Source organism: Bufo gargarizans, chromosome 8 (genome assembly GCF_014858855.1).
Source record: "Bufo gargarizans isolate SCDJY-AF-19 chromosome 8, ASM1485885v1, whole genome shotgun sequence".
Classification (NCBI taxonomy): Eukaryota; Metazoa; Chordata; class Amphibia; order Anura; family Bufonidae; genus Bufo; species Bufo gargarizans.
The window spans coordinates 175760887-175776504 of NC_058087.1; the positions used below are offsets into that span (position 1 = coordinate 175760887).

The 15618-nt window shown below is 47.8% G+C and overlaps 1 protein-coding gene across 2 annotated transcripts in view; it reads right to left on the bottom strand.

The window, feature by feature from the left end:
• The window catches only part of CRAMP1 (cramped chromatin regulator homolog 1), a 42280-nt gene that overhangs the window by 13670 nt on the left and 12992 nt on the right, over nt 1-15618 (bottom strand). For both annotated transcript variants that reach the window (XM_044303785.1, XM_044303784.1), the window contains 5 exons: nt 14415-15401; nt 11223-11400; nt 9580-9761; nt 6584-6652; nt 2608-2689 (listed from right to left, as the gene is read on the bottom strand). In XM_044303785.1, the coding sequence (XP_044159720.1) occupies nt 2608-2689; nt 6584-6652; nt 9580-9761; nt 11223-11400; nt 14415-15401 (1498 nt within the window). The remainder of the gene's footprint in view (nt 1-2607; nt 2690-6583; nt 6653-9579; nt 9762-11222; nt 11401-14414; nt 15402-15618) is intronic.

Consider the following 15618-nt stretch of genomic DNA (forward strand, 5'->3'; position numbering starts at 1 on the left):
CGAACTCCCTCCTAGTAGAAGGAGGAGAATCCCCTTGGAGATTAAAGGTGTCACGGACAGCCGCTACTAGATCAGCCACCATGGTGGAGAGCTTTGGCGGAAGGTCCCGCTCAGTGACCTCGTCAGACCTGCGCTCCCTGGAGGGGGGGGGGGGGGGTCCGAGCAAGCTTCTAGCCGAGGGGGAGAAGCGGAGTCATCCAAGGAGGGATGCTGTCGCTCACGCTGCCTCTTAGTAGTCAGGCATCCTCTGCGGGAACCACTGTGAGGGGACGGAGTGGTTGGCGCCGCAGGATTGGAAACTGGACATACGTTCCATAAATTACATGGCTGCCTTGGCGAACAGGGCCAAATCAGCGGCCGCGCTGGACATGGCAGATGCCCAAGCTGGGGCCACAGGCTCCGCAGTGACCAGGGGGGGCTGGACTGGGCAAGAGAAGAGGGAGAAAGGTGATTCTGTCCAGGGGCAGGGCAGGAGACACAGAGGTGCAGCTCCATACTTGTCTGCTCCTGCAGATCTTCTCCTTCAACTCCAGGACCAGCAGGGATGCACCTCTTCAGACATCTGACTCCTTGCTCAGGAGAGCAGTGCTCTGGCGGAGGGTGGCAGCAGGTGACCCAGGAGATGGTGGGATGCCGGAGCTAACAGGTCGAGCCCGGATCCACTTGCCTTCTTGGGGGGATAATGGAGGCAGCCTGGCAACGTCCAACAGACGGCAGCGGGCACTCCATGGGGGACCAGGAAGGCGCCATGCCGACCTGCGTCCCCAGCTGGAAGAAAAATAACAAAAGGGAGACGAATGAAAAAGTGTCATCCTCCTTCACCAGACACTAAGCAAAGACTGAGTTCCTCCTGGTGGAGCCGGGGGGTATAGCCCGAGGAGGAGCTCTTTTGTATTTGCATAGTGTCCCTCCTACTAATACCTCTAAGCTATACCCATGGGCTGTGTCCCCCAATGGAAAAAAGTACGAGAAATTATCACTTACAGTCCCCAGTAAATTATTTCAAATACTTTGCAATAACCCAGAGGACCCGCAGGCTCAGCCATTAAAAACCAGGCCAAGATCAGACAATGTTGGGTCATTATTAGCGTTGAGCGAACTTGTGTTTTAAGTTCGGCGTCTAAAGTTCGGGTTATCGAAGTATTCCGTTATGATCCGTGGTAGCAGAATCCATAACCCGAACCTAAACTTTAGACGCCGAACTTAAAACACAAGTTCGCTCAACACTAGTCATTATATGTATAGAATCCATTATGATAGTGGGCCGTGGGGCTTCTCTGGGTGCGTTTCATGCTCTACTATAGGGATCAGCAACCTCCGGAACTCTAGGTGTTGTGAAACTACATCTCCCATCATGCCCACTTGCTTGGCTGTTCTCTGAACTCCCACAGAAGTCAAAAGGAGCATGCTGGGAGTTGTAGTTTCACAACAGCTTGAGTGCCGAATGTTGCTGATCCTTGCTATACTAAGTTATGCTGATCAGGTGAGAATTTTTAATACAAGACGATTAAAAAATTATAAAATCACAGCACTTTACAGTGGTTATTGGGATTTTGATATTGATGGCCTATCCTCAATATCAGACTGGCGGTAGTCTGACGACCCTTGCCTTGCGTCTTCGGCATGAGAAACTACATGGCTTCGTCCATTGTGTAGTGGACGGAGCTGTAACTGCAGCGCTGCTCCCAGTGAAGTGAATTAGAGCAGTGCTGCAACAACCAGGATGCTGATGATTAAAGGGGCTTATTCTGAGCATAGTATGTTCATATATTATATTCAAGTGTACCTATTACTTTCACAAATTTGTGGCATGTCATAGGGACTTGTTAGAAGTTTTGATTGGTTGGCGTCCCAATTGCTAAAATAAGGGTCAAACTAACTCGCCTGAGCGCCGTGCCACTTTATTTTGCCGAACAGAAACAAAGGAGGACAACACTCAGCTGAATGCTTCCGCCCCTCTGTGTTAGCAATGGGCAGGAGTTTCAGCACCCAGACCCCCGCTGATCAAAACATCTGACATGTCACTATGAAAAGACCAAAGTTTATTAAAACGAGAGGGGCTTAAAGGGGTTGTGTCATTTCAAGCATTGGTAGCATATCGCTAGGCTATGCCACCAATGTCCGATAGGATCGGGTCCCAGAGGTGGGAGCCAAACCTATCTCTAGAATGGAGCAAAGTTAAGGGTGAGCAGACTGCGCATGCGAGGCCGCCCTCTATTCATTTCTATGGGAGTGCCAAAAATAATAGAGCGGTGCGCTCGGCTACTTTGGTAGTCTCAAAGAAATTAATGAGAAGCGCATCACACAAGCGCGCCCACAGCACCATTCACTTTTATGGGGCTGACAGAAATAAACAAGCGGGCATTTGGCCATTTTCGATAGTCCCATAGAAACGATTGGAAGGCGGCAGAGCATGCCCGGTCTGCTCTCCTTCACTTTGCCGCTCCGTCTTAGAGATAGGTGCGGGTCCCCATATCCAAGCGATATGCCACCAATGCTTTAGATGACACAAACCTTGTAATATTGTATTTTGGTGATAAAGGAAGTAAAGCGGTTGTATCTTCCCCTCTCCCCGTTCTCAGAGAGGGAATATGTCAAGTGCAGTACCTGCTACTGAAGAGTTGGAGAGGATGGAGAAGGAGCAGACATGTGGTAAAGAACTGCTGGACGGTCGAGGAAGAAGCGTCCTCTGTGAGGAGAAATGGCACAATTAATGGTCAACTATGAACCCCACTGAAGCTAACAAAAACCACAAATCCCAAACAAATGAATTATTGTAATGATCAATAGGGAACGAGAAAATTTTGGCCACTATAAATGGATCTTAGTGTAAACTTCTCTGCAACTGTGAGACGTCTAAGGTCAAGACATTAGGATGGGGTCTCAACTTCTGCCCTGTTGGCATTTTGGGGGTACATACAGCATACATAATAGCATTAGTTCAGCTGCGCAATAGTAACATACACATGCCCCAACTTAGGCCTCCTGCACATGAACGTAGGTGTCCTGTTGCCGTATTGCAGACTGTATATGTGGATCCACAATACGCGGGCACCGTTGCGTGTGCATTCTGCATCACGGATGCGGACTCATTGACTTGAATGGGTCCGCAAATCCAGAGATGCGGAACGGTGCGGAACTCAAGCACGGAACGGAACACTACAGAGTGCTTCTGTGGGATTCCGTTCCATACTTCCGTTCCACAAAAAGATAGAACTTGCTCTATCTTTTTGCGGAGCGGGCGGATGATGGACCCATTCAAGTTAAAAGGGTCTGTATCAGTCCCGGAGGCCACACGAACGTTCTCCGTGCATTGGGAACCGCAAATTGCGGTCCCCAATGCACAGAACGGAACACATACATTCACGTGCAGGAGGCCTTAAAGGGGTTGTGCATCTTTGGGGGGGGGGGGGGGGGCTGACATGTAAAGGGAAATGTACTTTTGCCTTCTTCCCAACGTAGGCTCCGTATCTTCCTGCCTCAGGCTTCTCCACTCGACTCCCAAGATGAAAACCTCCATTTTGACACAGCTGCAGCCAATCGCTGGCCGCAGGTCACCATTGCCAGGAAGTGGGAGCTGACGGGAGCGGCCGAGGAAGAGAAGAAGCAGGGATCCAGCGCCAGGAAGCAGGAAAGTACGTTTCCCTTTGCAGGTCTCTTTCCAAAACACCCCCAAAAGGTGCACAACCACTTTACCCTTTCTATCCCGGAGGCTTTTTGTTTTTGCGTTTTCGTTTTGCGCTCCCTGCCTTCCCAGAGCCATAATTTTCTTATTTTTTCTGTTCACACAGCCATATGAGGGCTTGTATTTTGTAGGACAAGTTGTACTTTCCAACACCACCATTTAATATTTCATATGATGTAGTGGGAAGCGGGAAATAAATTCCAAATGGTGTGAAATTCCACCACAGTTTTATGTTTTTTTTTTTAATTTATGACTTTCGATGTGAAATAAAACTGACCGGTTACTTTTATTCTACAGGTCAGTACGAATCCGGCGATACCTTTTATGTATAGTTTTTCTTGCGTTTTTTCGCCATATTTTGACCCCTATAGCTTTTTTGTAATTATGTGTACACGGAGCTGTGTGGGGGCTCATTTTTTGCGGTGCGATCTGAACTTTTCCTTGATACCATTCTGTGGTGTGTATGACTTTTTGATCACTTTTTATAAAAAAATAAATAAAATTGTAGAAAATGAAGCGGCCAAAAACGGTGAATCGGCCATTTCGGCGTTTTTTTTCCATTTTGCTGTTTGCCGTATGGGGAATATATTTTTATTCTAATGGCGTTTTTGCACATCGTAACACCCATGGTGTATTTTTTTAGTTCTTTTAATTTTTATTTTGGGAAAAGGGGGGCGATTAGAATTTTAAATTTTTTTTATTTTTAAGAACTAAAATTTAAATTTTTTCACTTTTTTAGAGTTCCCCTAGGGTACCATAACAAGCAATCATTAGATTGCTATTCTCATAGACCCCATTGCACTAGCATTGGAGTCTATGAGAAAATTGCTACTTTCCTATGGAGCCCTATAAGGCTGAGTTCACATGGGCGAGATTTTCGCGCGGGTGCAATGCGGGAGGTGAACGCATTGCACCCGCACTGAATCTGGACCCATTCATTTCTATGGGGCTGTGCACATGAGTTGTGATTTTCACGCATCACTTATGCGTTGCGTGAAAATCGCAGCATGCTCTATATTGTGCGTTTATCACGCACCGCAGGCCCCATAGAAGTGAATGGGGCTGAGTGAAAATCGCAAGCAAGTGCGGATGCGGTGCGATTTTCACGCATGGTTGCTAGGTGACAGTCTATTCACTGTATTATTTTCCCTTATAACATGGTTATAAGGGAAAATAATAGCATTCTGAATCCAGAATGCTTAGTAGGTGATCAATTGAGGGTTAAAAGAAAGTACCATGTGATTGGAGCATGTGATCTGACATCACCACAGGTCCTTTAGCCGGTAGTTCATCATTAAAGAAGTAAAGAAGAGACCGGGAACTACGCGATCAAGAGGAGAAGGCGAGTTAATTTTTTTTTAACCCTCAATTGATCACCTACTAAGCATTATGTATTCAGAATGCTATTATTTTCCCTTATAACCATGTTATAAGGGAAAATAATAACATCTACACAACACCGAACCCAAACCTGAACTTCTGTGAAGAAGTTCGGGTCTGGGTACCACAGTCGTTTATTTATCACGCGCGTGCAAAACACATTGCACCCGCGTGATAAAAACTGAACATCGGAACGCAATTGCAGTCAAAACTGACTGCAATTGCGTACCTAATCGCGCGGGTTTGCCGCAATACACCGGGACGCATCCGGACAGGCTCGTGTGAACCCAGCCTTACAGGCAAGGGCTCCTTAGGAAATACTATGCAGCATCCTCCTGTCATTCACAAAGACAGGGGCTGCTGAACACAAGCTCTGGCTCCTCCGATCGTCGCACGGGGGGAGCTAGTATCACCAGAAGCGCGCGCTTCCGGTGTTTCATCCGCTAAGATGCAGTGGTCAGTATTGACCACGGCATCTGAGGGGTTAAATGTCCGAGATCGGCATTACTGCCGGTTGCGAACATTATCCACGGGTGTCTGCTATAAGAAACAGCAGGCCACCCGCGGCTATGGCACCCGCTCCGCTCAGGAGCGGGCGCCATCTTTAAAGACCCGGCCAGTACGGCGCTGGTCGGGAAAGGGTTAATGTCAATTTAAAAAGAGACAGGGTCCCATTAAGGGGTTGTCTGCTTCCTTACGAGTGATAGCCTATCTGCAGGATAGACCATCACTATCTGATCGGTGGTGTCCAACAAGGTTCACCTCCATCGGTCATCTGTTCTGCAGTAGCTCCGGCACCGTTGTGCGGTTTATGGAGCTGGTAACCGCAGCACAGCTCCCATTCGCTGTAGTAGCCAGCTCCGTTCACTACGGACGAAGATGAGCTGTTCCGGCACCACAGCTACCGCTGCCGTTGCAGAAACATGAATGGGGTTGTGTAGAGGAAAGTATAGATCTTAGAATTCCGAAAAACTGAACAGTTGCAGAAATTACTGCAATGGATCCGCCAAGTGTAAATTCACACTAAAGAGGTTTTCTGGGACTATACCACTGATGGCCTGGCCTCCTTCTTAGGATAGGCCAACATGATTTGACCGGTGGGGGTCCCACTCACAAAATCCCTGCCAATCAGTTGAATGAAGGGGCTCGCCCACAATGCGCGTGCATTCCTGACTGGCAGGGGGGGCGGGAGTTGGAGCCCCTCACACATCAAATACTTAGATGGCATATCCTAAGGCCTCTTGCACACGACCGTATGTATTTTGCAATCCTCAAAAAACTGATCTGCAAATACGGATGACATCCGTGTGCATTCCGTATTTTGCGGAACGGAACAGCTGGCCCTTTATAGAACCAGTACTATCCTTTTCCGTAATGCGGACAAGATCTATCTTTTAGCAGAATAGAAATGGAATGTACACGGAGAACCTTCCTTTAGCAGAACGGAATGGAAACGGAATGAAAATACGTTTGTGTGCAAGAGGCCTAAGGATGGTATGAATGCTCTTAAACACTCACCTGGACGACTAAAGGTTTCCGCAGGTGTCGACTTCTCGGCTTCTTAGGCTTCGGTAAGAAAAAGTCAGACTGAAAGGATAAGATTTCGAGAGAGGAGTGTCATGTCATGATACAACATAAAGGACGTAATATCTGTGAAAAGACAAGGCAAAAATGGAGGAAAGATCAGTCCTCGATTAACCGAGAACCTAGTCTTAAGCTGCACAGAGATTTCTGAGCAGTTCCCCTGTTTTACATATAGTGTAACCTAATCATTCCAAGTCTGAGTAAAGATCAGAGTCTGGAAGATCCCAAAATGAATAAGAATTTACTGGGACCAGTGTGTAATAGAGTTAAACAGTCACTGAACATCAAAAGTTTTTATAGTAACATATCAAAGGTTTTGACTGGTGGGGGTCCGAGTGCAGAGACCCCCCCCCCCCCCCCCCTCAACGATCACTAGGTGCTTTTATAGTGACAAAATCAACGTTTTTGACTGCTGGGGGTCTGAGCGCCGAGACCCATACCGATCACTAGAACAAGGAGAGAAAAGTGCTGCCATAGTGGGCCCTCTCTCCTCGCTGCAGGAGACGGAACCGAGACGCATCCATAGATTTCTACTGAACCCGTCTCCCCCCGGATAGAGGACGTTGAGAGAAAAAGATCGGGCATGTTGAATTTCAATCCCAGATCAGTTTGTTCTGGCAGGAGATGTCCGGCAGCAGCTTTCTCCTCTTTTGCCATTGAAAACACATGCATGCTTTGCCAAACTGAGTATGCGTGTGTATGAGCGAGAACAACTGCCAGCCAAATGTGCGTTTGGTTGATGGCTATTGAATGGGTATGGGCACCTTTAGGCTCTGTGCACATTGTGTCTGAGGCCTATGCTTCTCCTGCCGTAGAGTCACTGAAAGCTCACACAGTTTAAGGCCTCCTGCACACGGCCTTTGTTTTGGTCCGCATCCGAGACGCCGTTTTGGCGGCTCGGATGCGGACCCATTCACTTCAATGGGGGCGCAAAAGATGCATCCGCTGCTCCGTTCCGCGGCCCCGCAAAAAATAAATATAACATGTCCTATTCGGACAAGAATAGGCACTTATACTGAAGGCTGTGCGCGCCGTTCCGCAAATTGTGGCACGCACACGGACGCCATCCGTGTTTTGCGGACCGCAAAAAACACACCACGGTCGTGTGCATGCGGCCCAATAGAGAATAGTGTAACTAGCAAATTTCTAAATCGCTAACTCTACCTACATCCACCTGAAAAAAAGCTGTAAAGTCATGGCCACTACAGGGCTCACTGCCATCTAACTGGCAATCCACTGCCTGTAGTTAGGCAAAATCCGTCCCTGGAAACAGAGACACAGAAGGTGGCTGAGAGGACACGGGGGGTGTCAGAGCTAGCTGAGCTCCAGGGCCTGCCTCTACACAGCTTTTAGAGAGCAGAGAAGCTCCTGTGTGTCTGTAAGTCTGTATTAGCTTTCTGAGCTCACTAGAAGAAAACAAATATACTGGGAAGTGAGGGAAATGTACAGTACTGGCAGATTCCACAGAAGGGATATGCTCCCTGCTTGTGAGAGAAATGCATCTAGATGTGCAGCTGAAACAGGGAATAATATGGCTCAGAGAGACATTAGGGAAGCTGAAAAACCTGTTCCTTCGCAGTTATGATTGTACAAAGAACCACAGCCAATATGCAAATTTTGAAAATAAAATTTAAACTCCGGTATGCTTTAAATATATCCCTAGGGTTACATTCACCTGCCTAAATGTGGCATACATAGGGGCTTCTGTCAGAGGTAGGCAGCAGGAAACCTTCCCAACGTTTACCTCTGATGGGGGACAGACCCTAACTTATATGGGTTCCCACAATGCACTGCAATTACAATTCTGAATTGCAATTATTATATTTCAGTTAATGTAATTAAAAGCAACACAATGCAAGAACTTCTACGCCGACTACTGAATATTGTAAAAACGTATTTCCACTAGGCTACGGCGACATCAAGTCGCATACAAGTCGTGCAACAAAAAAACGTGTGCAATCTGTCTGTGACATGATGTCATGCAGCTGCCCAACTATTCTAGGGAGCCCCGGGGAAGAAGAAACAGTCGCACAACTTAGTCTGGACTTTAGGCTGGAAACATTTCTAGTGATTTGCGATCTGCAACTAAACAATCCAGCAGGTCAGCAGTTAATGCAGCTGTCGTGTCAGGGTGACATTACGTCACGTGTAGTGACACAACCACGTACACAGCAGCCTTGCCATGTCTGTGTCACACGACTAAAGCCTTTAAAAGGGGGTTGTCCAGGATTAGAAAAACATGGCTGCCTTTAGCACTACACCTGGCCATAGGAGGTGTGTGGTATTGCGCTTTACCGTAGATTTAAGTCACTTTCCTGCCAGCCCGCCCACGCCATGCCCCCTTTTCCCGTCATCTCAGAAGAGTGGGGTGAGCGAGGGAAAAAAATTGCAGTTTCGTCCCCAAATGCCAAAAAGTTACATACTTCCCATAAGAAATGTCCCCTTAATCTTAATGAAAATTAGAGCTTTAGTGCACTACAGTCCTTATTTGCATAAATAATAAAAAAATAAAGCTTTTTTTTCCCCTTGGGAACGCCACGATTTTCACAAGACAGGTATCATTTTAAAATCAGCAGGATAAACCCTACCAGGCAGTATATCTGGTTTCATTAGCTTGGTCCTGCTAACAAGTGCCTATGGGGTTGTTCTCACAACGAACCCAGTCATATAGGGAGGTCTACTCTTGCAGCAGGCTCATCCATGCATTAAAAGGTTGGCATGTGCCATTTCATTTCCCCTGCAATGTCTGCTGCAGACGAAATACACGGACAGATGCAGCTCCGCTCACAATAACAGACGGCAGCCACGTGCCCCTCTAGATACTACATGGAGAACTGCAGTCAGTGTGTATGGCAGATTGGTCACAGCCGCAGCTTATGCCCGCTACACATGGAGCAGATATCTATGCAGCTGTAGATAAATATACATACACTAAGTGCATCCAAGTGCTGGCGACCCGCTACTTCAGACTCCTTGCTTGGCGAGGAAATCTTGGCATGGCGGCTGTTGGGCGGAAGCATGGTGGGAACTGCAAACACTGCTCCATCGCTGCTGGTCGTCACAGACCCCATAGGACCACCGAACAGAAGCGGACGGGAGAGATTCCTGAAACCTGCGTACAGAAAGACACATACATGCACAAGATGAGATGCCGTCCAGGCAAGGGCAACTAGAGAAAACTGAACTGGAAAGCCCCATGCCACTAATGGGGGCGACTGGGAGAATTCACACCGTGCAGATTTCATGCGAAAACAAAATCCACATAGAAAAGAAGGCAATGAGCCGCTGCCGATCATGTTGTGGAAATGCTGCATCTTTCACCCAATTCAATGTACAGGGTGAAACTCGGGATAAATCCACAAAAAAATAATAATCTGCAGGTAGTGCCACATGCACATGACCGTTGTGTGTTTTGCGGTCTGCAAATTGCAGATCCGCAAAACACACATGGTGTCCGTGTGCATTCCGCAATTTGCCGAACGTCACGGACAGCCTTTAATACAACTGCCTATTCTTGTCCGCAAAACGGACAAGAATAGGACAGGTTATATTTTTTTTGCGGACCACGGAACGGAGCAACGGATGCGAACAGCACACGGAGTGCTGTCCGCATCTTTTGCGGCCCCATTGAAGTTAATGGGTCCGCATCTGAGCCGCCAAAACTGCGGCTCGGATGCGGACCAAAACAACGGCCGTGTGCATGAGGCCTAAGGCTGAGTTTACATCACCGTTCAGCCTTTCCGTTCTCCTGCTCCGTTTTAGGAGCAGGAGAATGGAAAGGACAGATTTGGCACATTACTGAGCCGAACGGAGCCTACGGACCCCATAGACTATAATGGGGTCCGTTAGGTTTCCGCTCAGAAGATGATTTTGAAGCGGAGACAAAAGTCCTGCATGCATAACTTTTGTCTCCACTCCAAAATCATCTTCTGAGTGGAAACGTAATGGACCCCATTATAGTCTATGGGGTCCTTAGGCTCCATTCGGCTCAGTAATGTGCCAAATCCGTCCTTTCCGTTTTCCTGGTCCTATAATGGGAGAACAGAAAGGCTGAACGCTGATGTGAACTCAGCCTAACGTGCAATGGAAATGGGGTGAGACACCCCCCTCCATCTTCTGTGTAGTAGGCAGAGCTGGTAACTTCAGTGACGGAGCTGGTCGTCGGGCGTACAACAACTCTCCCAGTTCTAATAATGATGGCTTATCCTGAAGATAAGCCATCAATATCAAAATCGTGGAACACCGCTTTAAGTCCCCAATTACAGACAGCAAGCAGTGATCTTGTAAATGGAGTAGAAAGATGCAGCGCATTCAAAATACAATGATTAGAGAGAACTCCATTTAAAATGGCAGCAGAGGCCGCTCCTGGCACATAGATGACTCGGCCGGGGGAAGATGAAGTTGCAGAGGAGATGTGCTATTAAATGGTCACTATGTAATGGAAGGACCACACAGGTTTAACAGAACAGGAGTGGCCCTCAGTTCTGGAGAGGGTCCTGAGCGGGAGAAACCCCCTTCCTCTATGACCTCCATATGCCCCAATAGGGAACATGGACAGGGGTCCTCCACTTACCTGAGGTACTAGAAGTGGGAGAGAAGGTGGACTGGAGGTGGGCTGGCTGCGTCCTCAGGCAGTCTGGGTTGCGGGAGACCAGGGTGATGATTTTACCAGGTGGGGTGAGGGTCTGGTCCTGGCCTGGCAGCTTTAAGGGGGATGTAGCAATGGAGGTCTTGTCCGGAGCCGATGACGGCTATTAAAAAAACACCAACAGATTAAAAAAACAAAACGTGGAAAACAAAACCCTTATAAAATGGCAATACAGTATCTAATGCGGTCACTAATATTTTTAAGACAATTAAGGCTACTTTCACACTGGCGTTTTGGCTTTCCGTTTGCGAGATCCGTTCAGGGCTCTCACACGCGGTCCAAAACGGATCAGTTTTGCCCTAATGCATTCTGAATGGAAAAGGATCTGCTCAGAATGCATCAGTTTGCCTCCGTTCCGTCTCCATTCTGCTTTTGAAGCAGACACCAAAACGCTGCTTGCAGCGTTTTGGTGTCCGTCAGATGAAACTGAGCCAAACGGTACCTTCCTGTCACACACTAAGTCACTGACACAATAGATAACGGATCCGTTCTGAATGGATGCACGAGTTGTATTATCTGAACGGATGCCTTTGTGCGGATCCGCACCAAACTCGAGTGTGAAAGTAGCCTAAAAGGTTATTCCCATCTTGGACATTGGGAGCATATCACTAGGATATGCCCCCAATGTCTGATAGGTACAGGTCCCAGAAGCCCGAAAAGTGCTGAAGGGGGCACGTGCGTGCGCAGCCATCCTCCATTCCTTCCTATGGGAGTGCCGCTTGGCTATTTTTTGAAATCTTATTGAAATAATTGGAAAAATCGCCCAGCGCAAGCGCGGCCACTGCTCCATTCGCTTCTACGGGGGTTATGGAAATAGCTGAGCCAGTGACCGGCTATTTTCGGCAGTCCCATAGAAATGCATGGAGGGCGGCCACGCATGCGTGGTACGTCCTCCAGCACTTTGGGGGCTCTGTTCTAAGTATAGGTTCGGATTCCAGAGGTGGGACCTGCACCTATCAGACACCTAGAGATATGCCAAGACAAGAATACCCCTTTAATGTTTAAATTATTACTAGTTTCAAAACCTCTGCTTGCCATTAATGAGTGGAACCACCACCTGAATGTACAAATCTGTAAAGGCCTAATACATGTCATAGCTGAGATTTTACCACCTGTACATAGTCTAGGCAAGGGTCAGCAACCTCCGGCACTACAGTTGTTGCAAAACTACAACTCCCATGGAAGTTCCGAGAACAGCCGAGCAAGTATGCATACTGGGAGTTGTAGTTTCACAAAATCTGCAGTGCCAGAGGTCTCCTCTCACAGTCACGGCAGCTGCATCCCCCTCCTCGCTCCCATCTACAATATAACTACAGATAGATTGTGCGGTGGTTCTGCAGGTAGGGAGCCGAGCACTGCAGGTTCCTGAAAGGTACTGGAGACACCACTATCTAATAACGTATGTCGTCATATGGATACTGGGGGATTGCAATAGAAATTCTAACAAAAGGGTGAACTTCAAAGTGTCAACACATTTCCCAAAAAACGTACCGTATTTTTGGCAGAATTATCTATCGGTGGCCTACCTATACCACTACCCATCGCCTACACATTTCTACTGCCTCTGCTCTAGTTATTCATCGGCATATTCCATGGGCTGAATACACACTTACCCGGAGCAGAATTTCACTGCTTGTACACGGCCGAGTACACAATCCAATGAACGTTCGCTCCAGAGTAACCCTCCAGCAGCCTTGGCAGATCAAGACGGTATTATGTCATGCATAGGCACTGCCAGCTCTGCCATATAGTTTTCAAAGAGACAGTGCAACAGAGTAGACCCCGCGCCAACTGGAATTTGGGTAGTTGAGTATCGGTTATAAACTCCTTCTGAAAAGGATGATGTCTCTCGGGGGTTGGCGTCTCCAATTACGGATGCTGCGTATGGGCCGCCAGCAAAACGGCTAGGGCAGCGCTAAAGCACACCCATCAGAGCCGGTGACGTCACTGAACACACTGTCGGGCGGAAGCTTCCGCCCGGCAGTGTGTTATTGTAAACAAAACAGCCCGTGCCCTGCGCGATCTAGCACCCCTTTAACTGGGGTATTCCAAGTTCGTATTATTGACAGCCTAGCCTGAACATAGGTCATCAATATCTGATCGTTAGGGATCCGACACCCCACATGCCAAGGATTAGCTGTTGTGAAGTCAGCGACAGAATTACAAAGCTTCAGCCATTGTGTAGTGGACGGAGCTGATTACTTGGGAGATCCTTCCAATGTATACTGATCATCCAGTTGGAGAAAGACGGAACAAACTTGCTAAATGCAATTTCAAAAAGATCATGTACTAAAAGCCTGGTACATTAAATTAGTGATGAAAGCGGTGGTATATCTGGTAACGGCTCTAGTAACGATGGTGGAAGTTCTTCCAAGACAGATCTGAAAAGTGTACCTTAAGCTTCACAAAACTATTCACACGTCATAGTGCCATGGCCAGCGAGGGTGCGGATGCTGAAACCCCCAACAATTGCCAAAATGAAGGGGCATATGTACTCGGCTGAGCTTCATTTGTCAGCTCTGCTAAGAGACATGTGCAGAGCAGCGTATGGACTCCTATTTAAGTTTGTATGCCACTCACCACCCCCCCCCCCCCCCCCACTTCTCTGGGGACCGGTCCTTTTGCTTAAAGAGGTTATCCAGGAATTGATAATGATTACCTATCCACAGGATAGGTCATTGTTAGGACATCGGGAGGGGTCAAAGTCCCAGCATCCCTGCCGATCGGCTGTTAAAGGGCAACTTACGAAGCACAGCGCCATTCATTGTATAGTGGCTGTGCTTGGTATTGAATTTGCAGCTCAGACCCATTCACTTCAATGGGGCTGAGCTGCAATTAGGCCACGTGACATCACATGGCCTAAGAAGAGGCCGCGACACTCATGGAGCACAGCTGATCAGCGGGGGTCCAGGGTGTCAGACCCCAGCCAATCTGATACTGATGACTTATCCTGAGGATGTAGTTCATAGATACTAATTACGGGATAACCCATTAAAGCAAAAAGGTGGATTTTTAGCACCCATCCTTCACCGATTAAATCTATGACAAGTCAAAAATTCTCTGAAGATAAAATATATAAAAATTCTCCCAAGAAGGTTTTAAAGAAAGAACACTTACAGTTTTGGGGTTCACCTCTGTCGCTATGAGCCGTAGAAGGCAGCTCAGGAGCCTCTGTTTGTAATGTAAAGGGGAGTCAGAGTCATCCGATCTGTTGGAATCCATCCACTCATACTCCAACTGTACCTTGCCTGGTTTGCCCAACATGAGGTAGACCTCGGCTAGTGTCAGATTTTCGGATGTCTGCTGATTCCAGCCCTCCTGACGGAGCTGCTCAGTGAGCTGATTAGAGTTGTCCTTGGGAGCTTTGGAGGAACCACTCTGCTCCTTCACCTGAGTGTCCAGTCCTGAAGTTTGTGTAGTGCAATCATCCTGGTGGGGGGTTGGAGCCTGTGTTTCTACCTTCTCTCGGCTTGGAGACTCTACGTCTCCGGGAGGTTTGGAGTTTGACTCTGGAGATGCTGGAGGACAGGCAGAAACGTTATCAGCTGTCTGAATCGCTTCCGGAACAATAAGATCTTGGCAGGACTTTAAATAACGGGGCAAGGGGTCATTTAATGAGAGTTCCTCCACATCTGGAGGCGGAACGCTAGATATCTCCCCACCTGCAGAGGTATCCATAGTCTCTGGAGGGGCTTCATCAGGAGTCTTTGGCCCATTTGACACCCCTTCAGAAGATACATTCTCCATCGAACCATTCTCAACGTTCGGGGTTTTCTCTGGCATGGCGTTACTGGGCACCTCTACTTTGTTTCCTTGTTTAGCATCTGCATTACCTCGTGGGCACTTAAGCTGTACCCGAGCCGTGCCTTGCCCAGTTTGGATGCCGAGAATCTGAGCAGGGGGCAGCAAGTGAACATCCTTAGAGCTCTGTTTGTATTTGCCAGACTCCTGCCAGTGGACGGTACAATGGGCTTTGGAATGGACGACCCTTGCCACTCCTGGTAAAGAAGACAACTGGGAGGTTTCCGGTGGGAAAAGATAAAGTTCTTCCTTGGAGTCCTGAGACTCCACATCTGCTAACTGATGATCATCCAGGCTTTTCCTCTGAGAAATATTAGTAAAGGAAACTAAGCACGATAAGATAAGACAAGACTGAAGGAACACAAAAGAACTTTATATTAGGGACGAGCGAATGGTTTCATCACATTAACAAGAGCTCTTCATCTGTGAGGGGCTAGTTGTTCGGCCCTGTCGATCAACAGGCAGGTGTGGCCCCTCACAGGTGAAGAGCTCTTGCTAGTGTGACAAATCAGTTTGTTAG